The sequence below is a fragment of the Episyrphus balteatus genome, chromosome 2 (genome assembly GCF_945859705.1).
Source record: "Episyrphus balteatus chromosome 2, idEpiBalt1.1, whole genome shotgun sequence".
Classification (NCBI taxonomy): domain Eukaryota; kingdom Metazoa; phylum Arthropoda; class Insecta; order Diptera; family Syrphidae; genus Episyrphus; species Episyrphus balteatus.
The window spans coordinates 106,047,282-106,062,804 of record NC_079135.1 but is presented as its reverse complement, the minus strand read 5'-3'; the positions used below and the strand labels follow the sequence as shown (position 1 = coordinate 106,062,804).

Genomic DNA, 15,523 nt, shown 5'->3' with positions numbered 1-15,523 from the left:
GAAATTGTGTTCTAAGCCATGAAAAGTTATCATCCTAAGCTCACTAATATCGAAAATGTTATCGATTTTTAAATCAGATTTTTTAGTTTTAAGTTTTTGAACTTACAAGAAATGGATTAATTTCTTTCCAAAGCAATTCGATAAAACAAAAAAAAAAAAACAATATGGAATCCTTAAACAAATCCATTTTTTTATTTCGACTATATTTTTGAGATTATTTTAAAATTCGTATCGATAAAGAAAAATCTACAAAAATCTCAAAGTGCTTTAAAAACTGATAGGTATACCTACTTTTTTTTATATCGATAATTTTTATTATTCAAACTATCGATTTTAAAATCGATTTTTTTTTTCGATTTTTTCCATGGCCATTTCTATTGTCGAAAAGTGATGAAAAATATGTTTGATCTTGGATCTGGGTATTACTAATCACATTAAAAATTGAAAATAAATTCTGACACAAAATTAACTTATCTAATAGATTACCTAGATTTTGATAACCTTAAATCGGATGCGAAGTCGAAAAAATCTATATCTCCATGTTTTCATGTATGTATTGATTCAACTTATAGAACACAATAATTAGTTAATAGAAACCTATTTTTTCTACAATTTTTACTTAATTGTGATTTTATAATAAACAATTAAAACGAAGTCTCCCTTAAAGCCCCAAACCCTCGTATCAACGATCACTCAACTCTACCTTGATACCCGTGTTCTAAAAACTGCGTCATACAAAATGCAGGATAAAACCATTATCCTAAAATTCATAACTCGTTTCAAATAACAAAACCCTGAAATTTCAACAAAATGTTCCAAATTATTGGCTCTTTAAGTTTCATGCTTCTAATAAATTCTAAATTTTGTGTGATTTGTTTTGTTTTTTTTTTTTAGGTATATCCTCTTTTTCAAAAATTCAAAAGATATTTTCAGCTATTTCTAAACTTTAGTTATAGGGAAGTCAAAAAAATTGGATTTCATGACCTAGCTTTGAAAATGATTCCTTCCGTGATGGTTTGTGAACCTTATAATACAAAATTTTATTTATCACAATTCCATTTCATCAAAATCTATTTCTCAAGTTTTGGAAGCTGCACCACGTTCAAAATTTTGTTACGATTTTTCAACAAAAGTATACTTATCGAACAACTTGAAACCACATTTCTGACTATCTGTTACAAAAAATAAAAACACCAAACAGTTTATTTTTAAATTTATATAAATTCATTTTTATTTAACTTTTTATATCTATATTTATATTTTTCTTTTTATAGTTTTTTTTTTTAAATAAAATTTACATTCTCTTACAATCTAAACATACAAATATACAACTTAAAAATTAATAAGAAAAAATAGTGCACAGTAAAAATTAAAAAAAAAGAGCATTTTAAGGACCAACAAGATAAATTTAGTTTAAAAATATTTAAATTTTTATACAAGGACATGAATGATATAAGAAATCCTTTTTATTTATATCAAACGGAAATTTTTTCACATGACTTTTTTCTTTTAATATTATTTTTTTTTTATTTTATGAGATTTTATTTACAAGAAAAAAAAAGATCAAAAAAATCGGACGGCCTTTTTTTTAATTTAGTTTCTTTGTATATTGCACATCCTTTTATACACAGTTTAAGAAAAATCAAAAAAATAATAATAATAATAATTAGGAAATACTAGATAATACTTTTGTAGGTAATTCGATGGATATACGACTTTTTTTTATGTGTAAGAAATAGCTATACATTGTAACATCAGTGATTACGCAATAAGTCAACAAAACAGGATAACAACAGGAGCTTCTCTCAATCTTTAAACGGAGATTGTTGAATTTGATTGTAATTCACTATATTGTGCTTTAAGACTGTTATTCATCAGCATGGATCGATAAACTTCTGAAAGGATATTCCACATTGCAGGATTTCCTTGATCAATTAGACCAGGAGCGGTAATGGTGGGCGGTTGACTTGGAAGGCTTGATTTTTGTTCTTTCGCTATCTTAGTTGACAAATCTAATAAACCAGCTGATGGCTCGGTTATTTCTTCAGTTCGTTTTTTCTTACTTAGCAGATTATCGACGGAAAAACTTCCTGATAATTTCACAGGACGAAAATTTTCAATTTCAATTGTTGATTCTTCGCTAGAATTGACTGGGGGACTTAAACGATCTTCGGCAACTCGTTTTTTCACTGAGAAATCAAGAGGCTGGTTATCATCTTGAGCTGGAAGAGGTTCTTCATCTTCTTCATCAGCCATTTGTAATTCTTCCCCAGAATCTTCATCATCGTCTTCTTCAACTGATACCATCAATTCATCTCTGCATTCCTCCTCTGAATCTGATCCACCAATTTTATAATCATCACTGAAACTGCTGTGACTACTGCTTCCACCACTATTCGCTGGCAAAGGACACATTTCGCCGGTATTGAGTCCTGAGAAAATTCCAGGATGTCCATGTGGATATGAAGGATACGGAGCAAATCTATCAAATGGATAAGGACCTCCAGGACCACCCGCCGGCATCAGCGGAGTTTGGAAAAGAAGTGGCGGAAATTGTTGAGCAGTTCGTCCATCATGAGGCGAAATTTTACGGCGAATATGAGGCGAATGCAATTTTGGATTTGGATTCGCACTATGACGATTTCTTGACCGTCTCGAACTAAACACCATATTGCATCCTTCCACTGTACACTTGTGCATTTCACGCAAATGCACGGCGGAAAAATGAATCTTCAGAGCACCTTTATCGCAGAAAGTCTTAAAACAGATGCTACATTGGACACGTTTTTTGCCTGTGGCCGGATTGATAAATTGTCCAGCTAGATTAACTGGTGGAGAACCCCAACGTTTGGGTTTGGGCATTGATGATCCTGTTGGACTGCTGGATGCTGTCGATGATGAGGGTGATTTTGATGAAGCTGCAAAAGCTGCTGGTAGAAGATATGGTGATGGAACGAATGACAGCGGTGAAGTGTCCATTGATTGAAATCTTGACATAATGTGCTCCATGATTCTGGAAAAAAAGAAAAAAAAAGGATATTTTTAGAGATTGTATGCTAAAATATTCGAAAATCATTGTTGGAAGAAAAAAAAGGGGGGAAATGGAAATATGTTTCTTTCAAGGAAATGCAAGGATATTTTGCCAAATCATCCCTTCAAGAGGATTTCCTTTTATCAGGAGTAAAGAAAATGATTGATGATGTTGCTGCAATGTATGAAATGTGTGAAATATGAGGGTGGCTTTGCTCCTTGAAGAAAAAAAAAAGGTAATATGAAGTGGAGCCAGACGGAGAATGACTTTCAGTTTTTTGGAAGAAATCTCTATTTTGCTTTGTTAGAGATTAAATGATGATAGAATCCAAGATTGTTGACCATATGTGGGTACTGATTTGATGGAATGAAATGACAAAAGGTTAAGTTGTCATCAAAGTTAGATTTTTAATAGTTGAACTATTGTTATAAGGATAATTGTGGGCCTTTTTTGAGGGAAATAAGGGAAAAGAATGATGTTTAATTATCAAAATACAGGAAAAGAAATAAAATAATTGTTAAATGCTAACTTTTAAAAGCTAATTACCGATTAACTTGAAGATTTCTAATTTCTGGCTTTGTTCTGCCTACTTCTAACATTTATATAATGGTTAACTTTAAGATTTCTTCTTCTTCTAATAGCTTCTTCAAATTTCTAGCATTTGTCTTGTGATTTCTGACTGCAGACTGATAATTTCTAATAACTTATAACTGTTTAACTTCTAGTTTTTTCGTTTTTTTAATAGCTTCTTTAAATTTTTGACTGATAACTGCTGACTGCTAACTTCTAATAGCTTTCAACTGGTCAACTTCTAAATTTTTCGTCTTCTAAAAGCTACTTAAAATTAATGACTGATAACTGCTAAAAACTGGCCAACTTCTAGATTTCTTCGTCTTTTAATAACTTCTTCAAATTTCTTACTGATAACTGCTAATTTTTAATACCTACCATCTGGTCAACTTGTAGATTTCTTTATCTTCAAATAGTTTCTACAAATTTCTGATTGATATCTGCTGACTGCTAACTTCTAATAGCTACTAATTGGTCAACTTCTAGATTTCTTCGTCTTCTGAATTTCTAATAGCTTCTTCAAATTTCTGACTGATAACTTCTAACTTCTTATTTATAATTTCTTCCATTTATTCTGATTTAGCTCTTGTATCTTCAACTAAGTTTCTCAAAAACACAATTTCTGCTGATTTCTATACCAATATTTCTTCAGCTATAAGTCTTATCTCGTTATAAGAGGTCAAGGTGTCCCTAGTAATAAAACTAAAGATTTTAACCCGTTTACTGCGTTCACAATTAAAAATTACCGCCGCCGAATTCTATGGAAAAAATTCTAAGAATTCTCTATTTTTATGACCCTAATTACTGGACGGAGACTGTTTTAACACTTGCCGCAAATGTTCTATGTCCTTCGAACGGGAGAGAGACAATAATAATATATTTCCTAATCTTAGGTAACAAACACACACATTCAGAAAAGGCCGGGAAGACCTTGCGTGACTGTAATGAATGAAAAAAAAAAAAAAAACCGAAAAATTCTTTGAACTTTTATAGTACCTTGGCGGATCCTTACACTATCCCATCCTATATCCAATAAAACAGGATCTTCGCGTACTATTCTATAAGCGAGATGATGATAGGCATTCCAAAGTTGTTATTTGACTGTAAGTGGGTAATAAAACTTATAGTATTTTCACACCAAGCTCTAGAAGACTCTACAGCAGCTCCACCAAGACGACAAAACACAAGCAGATTCAATCTTTTTTAAAAGAATAAAAACCATCATGCAATGGTTTTTTTTTATTGAAGATTGCCTTGCTATGATATAGATTGGTGTAGTAATAGCCATAACCAAACGGAGACCGAAAAGAGAGGACACTTTGGGGCAAAACACCAAGGAACAAACCGCATTTTTATAATATTGGGATCTCTGATATGTACCTTCAAGATGATGGTGTGTCCACCATTTATTGCACGACCCTCAGTTTAAAATTCACTGTGTGGTTATAAATCCAGGTAACGATCGTAAAAAATCGATCGAAGAAATGAGTAGTTGGAACGCAGAACGTCGTTGTCTTGAAGGTTTTTTTTTAGTCTCTCTGTTCCCCTTAGGGGACATAAAGCATTGTCACATAATCCTGAATCGCATAAGAAAAAAGTCAACCCTGAAATTTGGTTCGATTCTGAAGAAACGCATAAAGACTATTATAATATGATTTTTGGAAGGCGGAAAAAAAGGATCAAGGAAAGGATTATAAGAACCCGCAAGGTGGACATTATGAGTAAATAAATCTTCAAAAACCCATAATTCAAATTGGGTAGAGAGAACCTTATGAGAAGACTGAAGGTATAAAGATACCAGGAAAGAAAAATTGGTCACACCATCACACATGACTATAACCGTGTCGTCGTTTTCGTTGGATGACATTCAACTGTCAAAAAATTTATATTACTTGTGGTCAAATGTGTTGGTTTTATTTTTTTTTTTTTTTTAACTTTTGTCGGCCTTAACATGCTTGGTGTGGGTTTTTATATGAGAAAAGTAAAGTTTGTGGGAATCTGTTTTGGAAAGATTATGAATTATTGCCCAAAGACCGCGACATTATGACCGTGAACTGTCAGCAAATTTTTGCAACCACAAATCAGTGATGGTTGCCAAACCGTTTTAATAGATTTTTTTGTATTTGAAGATAATGAAAGACTTATGGACTCAATCGTTCAATTTTGAAATCAAATGTCCTAAGTTTAAGCAAACTTACTTTTTCAAAAAGAGATACAAAATGAACGATGATATTTGATATCGATAGTTATATAGTTTCCAACAATCGATTAATTTTTTAACATCTGGAAATAAATCATTTTATTCGATGCAAAGATCAATTTTTTAGGTTCAGATGCAAAAATATCGATAAATATTTATCATTAATAAGATTTGAAACAATCGATAATCTTCGATATAAATGTATAATTTCAAAATACATCATGTTTCCGTTAAGATCAATTTATCATTTATAAATACAATAAATTTATAGATATTTTTTGTCAATACCTACCTAATTATAATTAGATAAAAAAATACTATTTACCGATTATATGATTATTTTTGCGATCGATTGTTTTCGATATATCACGGAGTCATCGTATCTTTTCTATACATAAATTCAATGCAAGTGAAATTGTGTTCTAAGCCATTAAAAGTTATCATCCTAAGCTCACTAATATCAAAAATGTTATCGATTTTTAAATCAGATTTTTTAGTTTTAAGTTTTTGAACTTACAAGAAATGGATTAATTTCTTTCCAAAGCAATTCGATAAAAAAAAAAAAACAATATGGAATCCTTAAACAAATCCATTTTTTTATTTCGACTATATTTTTGAGATTATTTTAAAATTCGTATCGATGAAGAAAAATCTACAAAAATCTCAAAGTGATTTACAAACTTATATACTTTTTTTTTTAATATCGATAATTTTTATTATTCAAACTATCGATTTTAATATCGTTTTTTTTTTCCGATTTTCAAGAGTAAAAACTTACAACCTTCTCGACAGATTCAATGGTAATAATGTTTGTTGATTGATTTTCGATTATCGATATTCACAAAACAGTTTTCAATCAAAAGTTCAGTCTGTAGTCATTCAGTGTCATTAAAACCTTTGGAATTCTCAACTAAAAACTATTTCCTGATTTGTATTTCAATATACAGCCACATAAATATTGATCTCTTTACCACCTTTATAGCTTCTAGCCAAGTTACAGTTTTTATTATAATTGCTTATAGCTGACAACTTTGCTTCTTGTGCTGTGCTCGTTTGTTATCCTTAAAATGTTATTTAAATTGATTTTTTCAAACTTAATGGCTCATAAAAAATTGAAACTGCAGACTTTCAAACCCTATGCCGAACTTATAGCAACGTTTCAGCTAGATTTATAGACTTGAAATGTTTTGTCAACTATTTAATGTTGATGTATTTTCTTTATGAAGACTATCGAACGGTGTTTGTGTTTTCGTCCTGTCTTAAAACTCAAGTCTAGCTATATTGTATATCATAAAACTTACACGACACATAGACCGAGTTGTTTTCTAGTAAAAAATAAAACTTTACATTTTAATGACAGTAAGTATTTTAACAAGACAAAAAACATACAAAAAAAAGATACAGATACTAGATGACGCTATCCTTTGGGTGATGCTTTTCATCAAACCCAGATGTGAGATGCTAACTGTGTTGATGGATGCACGAAGACACGACAAATTAAACTTAACATAAGATAGTACCTACAAACAAACAGCACGATTATTTAACGATCAAAACCTCACAACAACTCACTGGAATTATTGTATCTTTCACCCCATTAGCAAGAGCTCCAATGATGTGGAATCTGAATCCGAATCTGTGCGCGACGTATCTTCTCTCATCAAAAAATAAGAAAAAAAAACATTTTAACTGAACTGAAAAATCATAAAAATTAATTCCAGTAGCCAGTGGGTTTTTTTTTTCGTTTTCGGTCATTGGCCATCAGTATTTCAAGTCTAAGTTTATAAGTTCCATATGACTTTTAGTAGTAAGTAGGTACCAACTATCAAGTTGGTGATTTAATCACATATGGAAGTCTCTATGGGAATTAGAGCAATTAAATGAGTCGCCTCAAGATGGGACAAAAAGAGTCTTCTTCTTGATGAGCTCGCAATTAAAGAAACTGTCCATCATTTTTATGTCCAGCTCATACATAAGCACCTTTTTTTGCTTATTCAAACTCAAGGTATCAATTTGCTTTTTAACCTAATTGTATATCAAAACTTATTTCTTCTGGATGTCTGGTCTATAACTCTTTTTTCCCACAACTCAATTTCAAAAAAAAAAAAAACTTAAAAAAGGGCCGAAAGCACTTTAAACAAAAAAGGCTTTTAAAAGCCATTCTATTGTGTCATGAGCAAGATGATGTCTGTGACGTTTTTTATTGGTTTGAAATTTTTTGACAAGAGGTTATAATATTTTTTTTTTTTTTATCTAATTTTGCTTTGGTTTACTATAGTTTTGGGTCATAATTTGACATCTAAATGGTGCGTGTTAGATGAAGTTGCTATATTATAGAGTTGACCTCGTATATATTTTTTTTTTTAATTTAATTTTAGTTTTTTTTTTATGTTTTATTTTTTTATTTTTTTTATTTCATGGGTTTATTTCATGCGCTTGACGCGTCGAAGGTCTCCATTGTTGATATTATGGTGTCTGATATGGTAGAGGTTGTGTGTTTGTGCGTTTGTTATAAAAAAAAATTAAGATTCACTTTCACTTTATTACACGAAATATATTAAGTTAAATTATGATTTTATATTATGGGATTCATATCGTAAAGAGGCAGACCCCAAAGACGTCTAAATTGAGACGCTTGAGTGGAGGTTAAGTGATGCATTTTATTATACAAATAAAATAGAAGGAGAAAAAAATATTAACTTGAAATAGACAATATTGCACCAATTGCAAAAAAATAGCAAAATTTTAGGAATACATTTCAATAAAAAAATAATTACAAGTTGGTGCTAATTAAAATGTGAACATAAAAAAATGTTAAATTAAAGATTAAAAGCTTTGTAGTTGCTGATTTTTTTTTTCTATAGGTATAATGTGCATTGTGCATTATATGGAAACGGGTGTTAATATGTGGATTAGGGTGGTTTTTATAAAAACAAATTTTTTTTTTATATTTTTGTAGGAGACCTTTCATAATAATGTTGGAGTATGGGTCGAAATTTCTAGTGTCGAAAATGTGGCCCAGGTTGTAAATATGGACCATGTTCCTACTAAAGTATGTTTGCTAAGATGTCCCATCGCAATATTTCCAAAAATTAAGTTTCCAAAAATTTTAACGAAAATTCAAGGTAGGGGAGAGTGGGGCAGTTTTGAACACGGGGCACATTTGAACACTGCATATAAAATTTTAGTATATCAATCTTTTTTAGAACTATTTCGATATTTGAACCCGTTAACACGATATCCATAAATGTCAATGACTTTCCATCGATATCTCGGCTGACTTTCAGATTTATAGGTGGAAGGTGATTTTTATAGTGGTTTTGCATTATTTCAGTTTTTTAGTTGTAAGAGTTTAAAAAAAAATTGGTACGTGATTTCAAAACGCAATACAATTTTTGTTAATGGTTAATGAATTTTAAACTAATTGACGGTGAATTTTTGAATGAACATCTTAATGTTAAATATTTATTCAACATTTTATGTCGTTGACACAGTTGGGGCAGTTTTGAACAAGTATGGTGGGGCACTTTTGAACATGTTCAAAACCGCCCCGAGCAGTTTGTATCAGACATTTTAAGGACACTTGAATGTGTTTTATTTAATAAATCTTAATGTTCTTATAAAAAAAAAAATAATGAAACTAGCATTTGTGGCCAAAATTAAAGAAAAAATGGGAATATGTACAACATAATTGAAGATTTAAAAAAATGCCTGAATTCTTCAAGTTCTGCTAGACTTTTCTCGATGAGAACTCGATTATATACCGCTTAAGTGTTATGGAAATTAAAATCAAGCTACCTACACCAATTAATGCTCCTGGTACATGAAGAACATCCGCTTTGTTAACATTTAGATTTAATATTTAAATCTAAATGCGATTTAGATCGCAAAATAAATCTATTTTACTCTGAGAAGCATAAATGGTATGAATACCATTTTTCTAAGATATATTTTAAATTAATTTTTCTTGGTTTTTGTTTTTCTTTTGAACTTATAAATGTGATAAACTGATAACTAAAGTATACATTTTAATGTTATTTTTTCTGAGTTTTTATTATTTGTTGGTTAATTTGATATGATATAATAAATCAATTTGGAGTTTTTTTATGTTCTTATTAAAAAACTAATAAAAAGTTATTAATTATTTATTCATTACAACGAAACTAATATTGCTGTTCAAAAGTGCCCCTTCCATGTTCAAAACTGCCCCATACATGGGGCACTTTTGAACATAAGAGCGTATATCTTTAAAACATCAAAATTCAATATAAATAATTTGTTTAACTAACCAAATGCTCTTTAAAATCGAAGTTCAATGTTACTGTTCAATGTTAGTAAACTTTACAGATCAAGAAATCGAACATATTTCGTTAAAGCAGCTTCGAAAGCAAAAAGTGTTCAAATGTGCCCCACTCTCCCCTACGCTTGTAAAACTATAAATAACGGTGTTTGGTAGTAGAAAATATTAGGTGTACCTATCTATAAACCTTTCGACAAATCTGGGAAGTCTTATGTTAGAAAAAATATTTCAATCTAAAAAGTCTTTGCAAGTTTTCTGTCCGACCAGTCGTTCTCGAGATATTGAGACAAATGCGTTTTTCAAAATGGCGGACGCCCAACAAGACCAAACAATACGCAAACTGAGATTTGTACTTGGGATATAAACCCCTCTTCAATACTGCATTAAAACTTAGCTGACATCATAACTTTTTTCGGATTTTTCCCTATTGACTGAACTATAGTTTCTATTCTTATTATTTAATAGGCATATTTCAGCGCGTTTTTTGTATATTTTGCTTATTATAAGGTTTTTGTGTGATTAATAGAACTGTTTTATATATAGAATTAAAGGTAACACATTAAGCTATGTAAAAATTGCAACAAAAAAGTACATGTCACCACACCACTGAATATTTTGATATTTCGATGTTCCAAAGGCCTCGCTTAAAAAAATCACCTTTTGAGAAGTAAATAATAATAATATAGGTAATATGTATTATTTTTTTTTTAATATAGAAAAAGATGTTTGATACAGATTTATAGACAAGAGAAATACCTTTCATTTGATACCAATATTATTTCTGTACATCCATTATTACGCATTCTACGATTAATTATTCGAAAAAATAGCTGAAATCTTGATTGTGAAATCCGAAACTTCAAACTCAAATATCTCCAAAACCCCACTAACGAATTTGAAAATATTTTACCCATGTAATGTGCTTATCGTCACCTTTCAATTGATACTAATTTCGTTAATGCACACACTGGGCCCAAAAATGTGCCATCTCCTTTGACAGGAAAAAGTGGAATATCGTTAAAAAAAAGTTGGTGAAAAAATATATATCGAACTAGTTACATAGTTTCAGACAGTTTTTCGATACATTTCTTGAGTTTTAATGAGTCTATTAAAAATAGCAATACAAATTTTTGCATTTGAATAAGATTCAACAAGCAAATCAAAATTTCTCTTTATAATTTTGACCTGATACCTACCTTTAATGGAACAGATGAACACCCATCAAAAAAAAAAAAAAAAATTGATAACCTGATAGTACTAAGGTGATATTAAACTGCTTTACTGGAATAATATTAAGTAATCTTTTGAAGTTCATTCCTAATAGCTTTTTATTACAATAGGTACAAAACAATGAAAATTAGATAAGTGTAAGTTTAACCTTCTGTCGGCACAAGGGTGCGAACAGAGAAGAATTTTTCAAAAAAGTGTTCGCAAAAAAGTCTCTTTATAATGGTAAAAATATATTTTTTGGAACTGTGAGTACAATATTCGAATTCCTCGGAAAATTCTACATCAATTTCATGTATGATTCTCCATAAAATATTGAGACTGAAAAAAGTTCTAGCGACATGAAAAACAGCAAACCAAATTCGCACACGTGTGCCTATCAAGTCACAAAAAAGAGGTGTGCCTACAGAGAGTTAATTTCGCTAGGCAACTTTTTGCAGTTAGAAGAGTGAACATGAAATTTTAAATCAAATGTAAGGGAAAAGCACCTTAATCCTAATACTCAGTCTAATGCCATGATTAATAATCTTTTTTATCAAAAAACAAAACCGACTTCCATGGATCAAAACTGGGTTTTATGGTTTTTGTAATAGTTCCTATGGCTATAACAGAACGAAATTGCAGCCACCAGCTTTCCAATACAAAAAGAATTATCAAAATTGGTTCACTCAGTAAAAAGTTATAAGGTAACAAACATAAAAAAAAAAAAAAAAATACAGGCGAATTGAATACCTCCTCTTTTTTGGAAGTCGGTAAAAAATTTTAACTAATTCAGTTCTATCCGTGATAAAAACGTAACCAGCTTTACATAAAACCTTAAAAATCAATAAAATTAAACGCCTTAGTTATGCCAGCGAACAGACTCACAAAATATTTACTCATCAAGTTTCTAAAAAATCATATGGAACCCCTATTTTCTCTCACATTCACAACTTTTGACAGTCACAAAAATTACACTGGTCAACAAAATTAAACATTTTTTTGTTACAGAAACCAAGGTATACTTTTCTATAGGATTTTGGTGTGCTGAGCTCGAATCCAAAGTCAAAAAAATTCTATCACATCACGTTTTTGAGATAATCCGTTTTTGATACAACCCATTTAAGAGATTTAAACGGATTTAGAAAGACAAGATTTTGTTTTTTTTAGAAACCCTTACAAATTTATTTATAGCAAATAACCAAACGCTAAGAAATAACCTCGAAAACTGGTAAAAAGCGGCATTTTCGACTTTCTAACGGGATTATCTCAAAAACGTGATGTGATAGAATTGTTCTGACTTCAGATTCCAGCTCAGCACCCAAAAAACCTATAGAAAAGTATATCTTGGTGTCTGTAACAAAAACCTTGTTGACCAGTGTTATCAAAGTTGTGATCTCCTTTGGTCTTTGGACCAAATTACAACTCATAGCAACTTAACGAAGAATAAATTCTTTTTGTGAATCTCACAAGTTCGGACTGTGGGAGAGAATCGGGGTAGGTATTAGTGCTGGAGAATTCTTCCCTAAACAGGACGAAATCGAACTTTCAAAATCTTTGATAAAAAATCCAATTCTTTACCTAAACCAACGCAATATTGCGGAACGAAAGATTTCATAACAAAAAAAAAAACTTGCTATCTTTCTAACTGCACATTGAAGTTTCACTCACATCAGATAAAACGTTATCAATCCACAACCTATTTAATATATATATGACTTTATTGATATTAATTACAAAAATAATTAAAATCAACGAAACAACTTCAAATATTCTTTTGAATGACTCTGGAAATCCCACAAGTGAAAAAAGGTAGGCAGGTAGCTCTTACACTAAAAAAAAAAAATGTCAAGCCATAAAATTGATACCACTTCCTCTTCCTTTTTATTCATAAATTCACTTTGCATTTCGCTAAATTAGAAAAAAAAATTGTTCCTAACTTTTATCAATTTCCCGTCGGTAAACTTGAGTAGGGAAGGTAGATTTTTTGTTCAATATTTTTAAGTGATAGTTTGCTAGGTAGGAGATACTTACAATTTAATTAAATATGATCCAACTCAGTATATAAAATTTTGACAGCCACAGAGAGTTTTTTTTTTCAAAATCTCAATCAAAATCCAAATTCGATAAAATTTCGGTATCACTTTTGCGACGGAATAATTATTTTTGTATTCACAAAATTTAGTTCAAATAGTTTTTGATCAATGTCATTCTCAAAGTTCAATTACGCATGTAAAATATTTTATTATTTTACAAAATTTTTCTTCACTTAATTATTATTTTTTAGTTCAAATCCACTTTCAAAAAAAAGTTTTTTTTTTTTGAATATTTTCAAAAATCGTTCTTAAAATTCATATTTTTATTTTGTCAACACATGTGTCTTTAAAAAATAAACACAAGTTATTATTCCTCCCACACAAAATATAAGTTCATAGGAAAGACACGTTAAAAAAATCAAGTTGACAAAAATTAAATCTTGTTCGGCGACAAAATATAATCACACAACCAAAAAACACAACAAAACTGTGAAACGCACAAGACGACAAGTTCAACGCAACTGCCCACAAACGTCTTTCGTTTCGTCATCCTATCCTAAAACTCCTCAGGCGCATTAAGAAGTATAAAGTATATAGATAGATATAATACTCTTTTGCTGGCAACAGATACGACGACGACCGAAGAAAAAAAAAAAAAAACTATAATAACAAAGATACACCTAAAAAAAAGACACCAAACTAACAACAACAACAACACAAGTTAAATCCCATAGTCAACCAAACAACCTCACAGAAATATACACGAGACAGTGACAAAAATTCTCCACCCAACACACAAAATACACTCATACACACACACACAAAATTTGTATCTGAAAGAAACCAAAAAAAGAAAAATACAAAATTGTATCTACATCTACAACACACATTGAATTTATTTTTGTCACAATCAAAAATGACTTTTTTTTTTTGCTCTTGTGTGTCAATAGAAGATAGAGAGAATATACACGACAAAAAGATACAAAAGTATCTATATGATAGAGACTCTCATGTCTCATTCAAAAACACCTAAGAGAGTGTGTCTCTTTCTTGCATTTGAGAACTTGTATATTTCTATCTCAGGAAAGGGACACTTTATCTCTTTTTTCTACCTGTATCTCTTTGAATAAGAGAGAATTTGTATCTATGTGCATTAAACACAGATGTCGGTAGGGTAGAGTATCTAAACGAATGAATTACTTTACCAAGTTTCACTCTCTTTATAAATCTAAGAGACAAATTGAATTTATCAACATTGAATTGAAATGCAATCTCTGTGTAAGTGTGTGTATCTCTCTTCTCAAAACTTCACATAGATACAACCTCACACATCTGTATTAAAATTTATAGTGTAATTGTATGTGTTGTTTACTTCGTTCGTCGTTTTGTGGGACGACACTTTTCGATTTGTATAGCATCATCCATAGAGTTTTGTGATGGTAGGTAAACTCGCACTACTCTACCCGAAAGAAGAGAGAGAGGCGACGTTTTATTTATTTTGTTTTTTTTTTTCGATTTTTGGTGACATGCGACTTGGTGACCAGTGTTGGGAATAATGTTTTTCATCTTAAAGATACAAATATATAGGGTGTAGAAGGGAGACGGTAATATACGGATGTTGAAAATTGTCGTTTGCTCGTTGGTATATAGAGAAATGGAATGTTTAAATGAATGTGTGTGGGTTTTTGTGGAGGAAATTTATTTTATATAGGTATTTCCAACCAATTGGGACATTGGATGTGTGGTGACAAAATCACACAATTTTTCGTATTTTTTGTCATTTTATATACCTAATAAAATTTTTTCTCTCTTGAACCAAGAATTGTGGTGGTGGGTTCTTTATATATAAGTATTCTTAGGGATAAACTTGGTTTCGATATAGCAGAAAAAAAATGTCGCCCGCATATAACCTACCTACACACAGATACCGACAAATATAGAGAGAAATGGTTTTTCCTTAGTGAATGATACTAGAGGGCGTAATCCAATGGGAAAGCAGAGTTTATTTCTTTTTGTTCCATTCTGACTACATACATTCCTATCTAACTATATTTATCAAAGGCATTTTAGATTGAAAATGTCATTCGAAGTTGGTATTTATCATGAATTTCAAAATGGAGGAGCTATTTTGTTAAATTTACTTATAAAAGTTTTATCTAACAGGAATTTGAGTTTTGCCG

At 30.6% G+C, this 15,523-nt stretch overlaps 1 protein-coding gene across 1 annotated transcript; it reads right to left on the bottom strand.

Annotated features, from left to right (window-relative positions):
- Positions 1-1,573: 1,573 nt before the first annotated feature.
- Positions 1,574-13,958, bottom strand: LOC129910091 (protein disconnected). Its single transcript, XM_055987353.1, has 2 exons — positions 13,342-13,958; positions 1,574-3,013 (listed from the first exon to the last, which is right to left on the bottom strand). The coding sequence occupies exon 2, from the start codon at positions 3,007-3,009 to the stop codon at positions 1,813-1,815; it is 1,197 nt and encodes a 398-aa protein (XP_055843328.1). The 5' UTR covers positions 3,010-3,013; positions 13,342-13,958; the 3' UTR covers positions 1,574-1,812.
- Between the last annotated feature and the right edge of the window lie 1,565 nt (positions 13,959-15,523).

What these genes read in the sequence shown, in the direction of transcription:
- LOC129910091 (XM_055987353.1), bottom strand. Translation starts at nt 3,009, where the DNA reads ATGGAGCACATTATGTCAAGATTTCAATCAATGGACACTTCACCGCTG.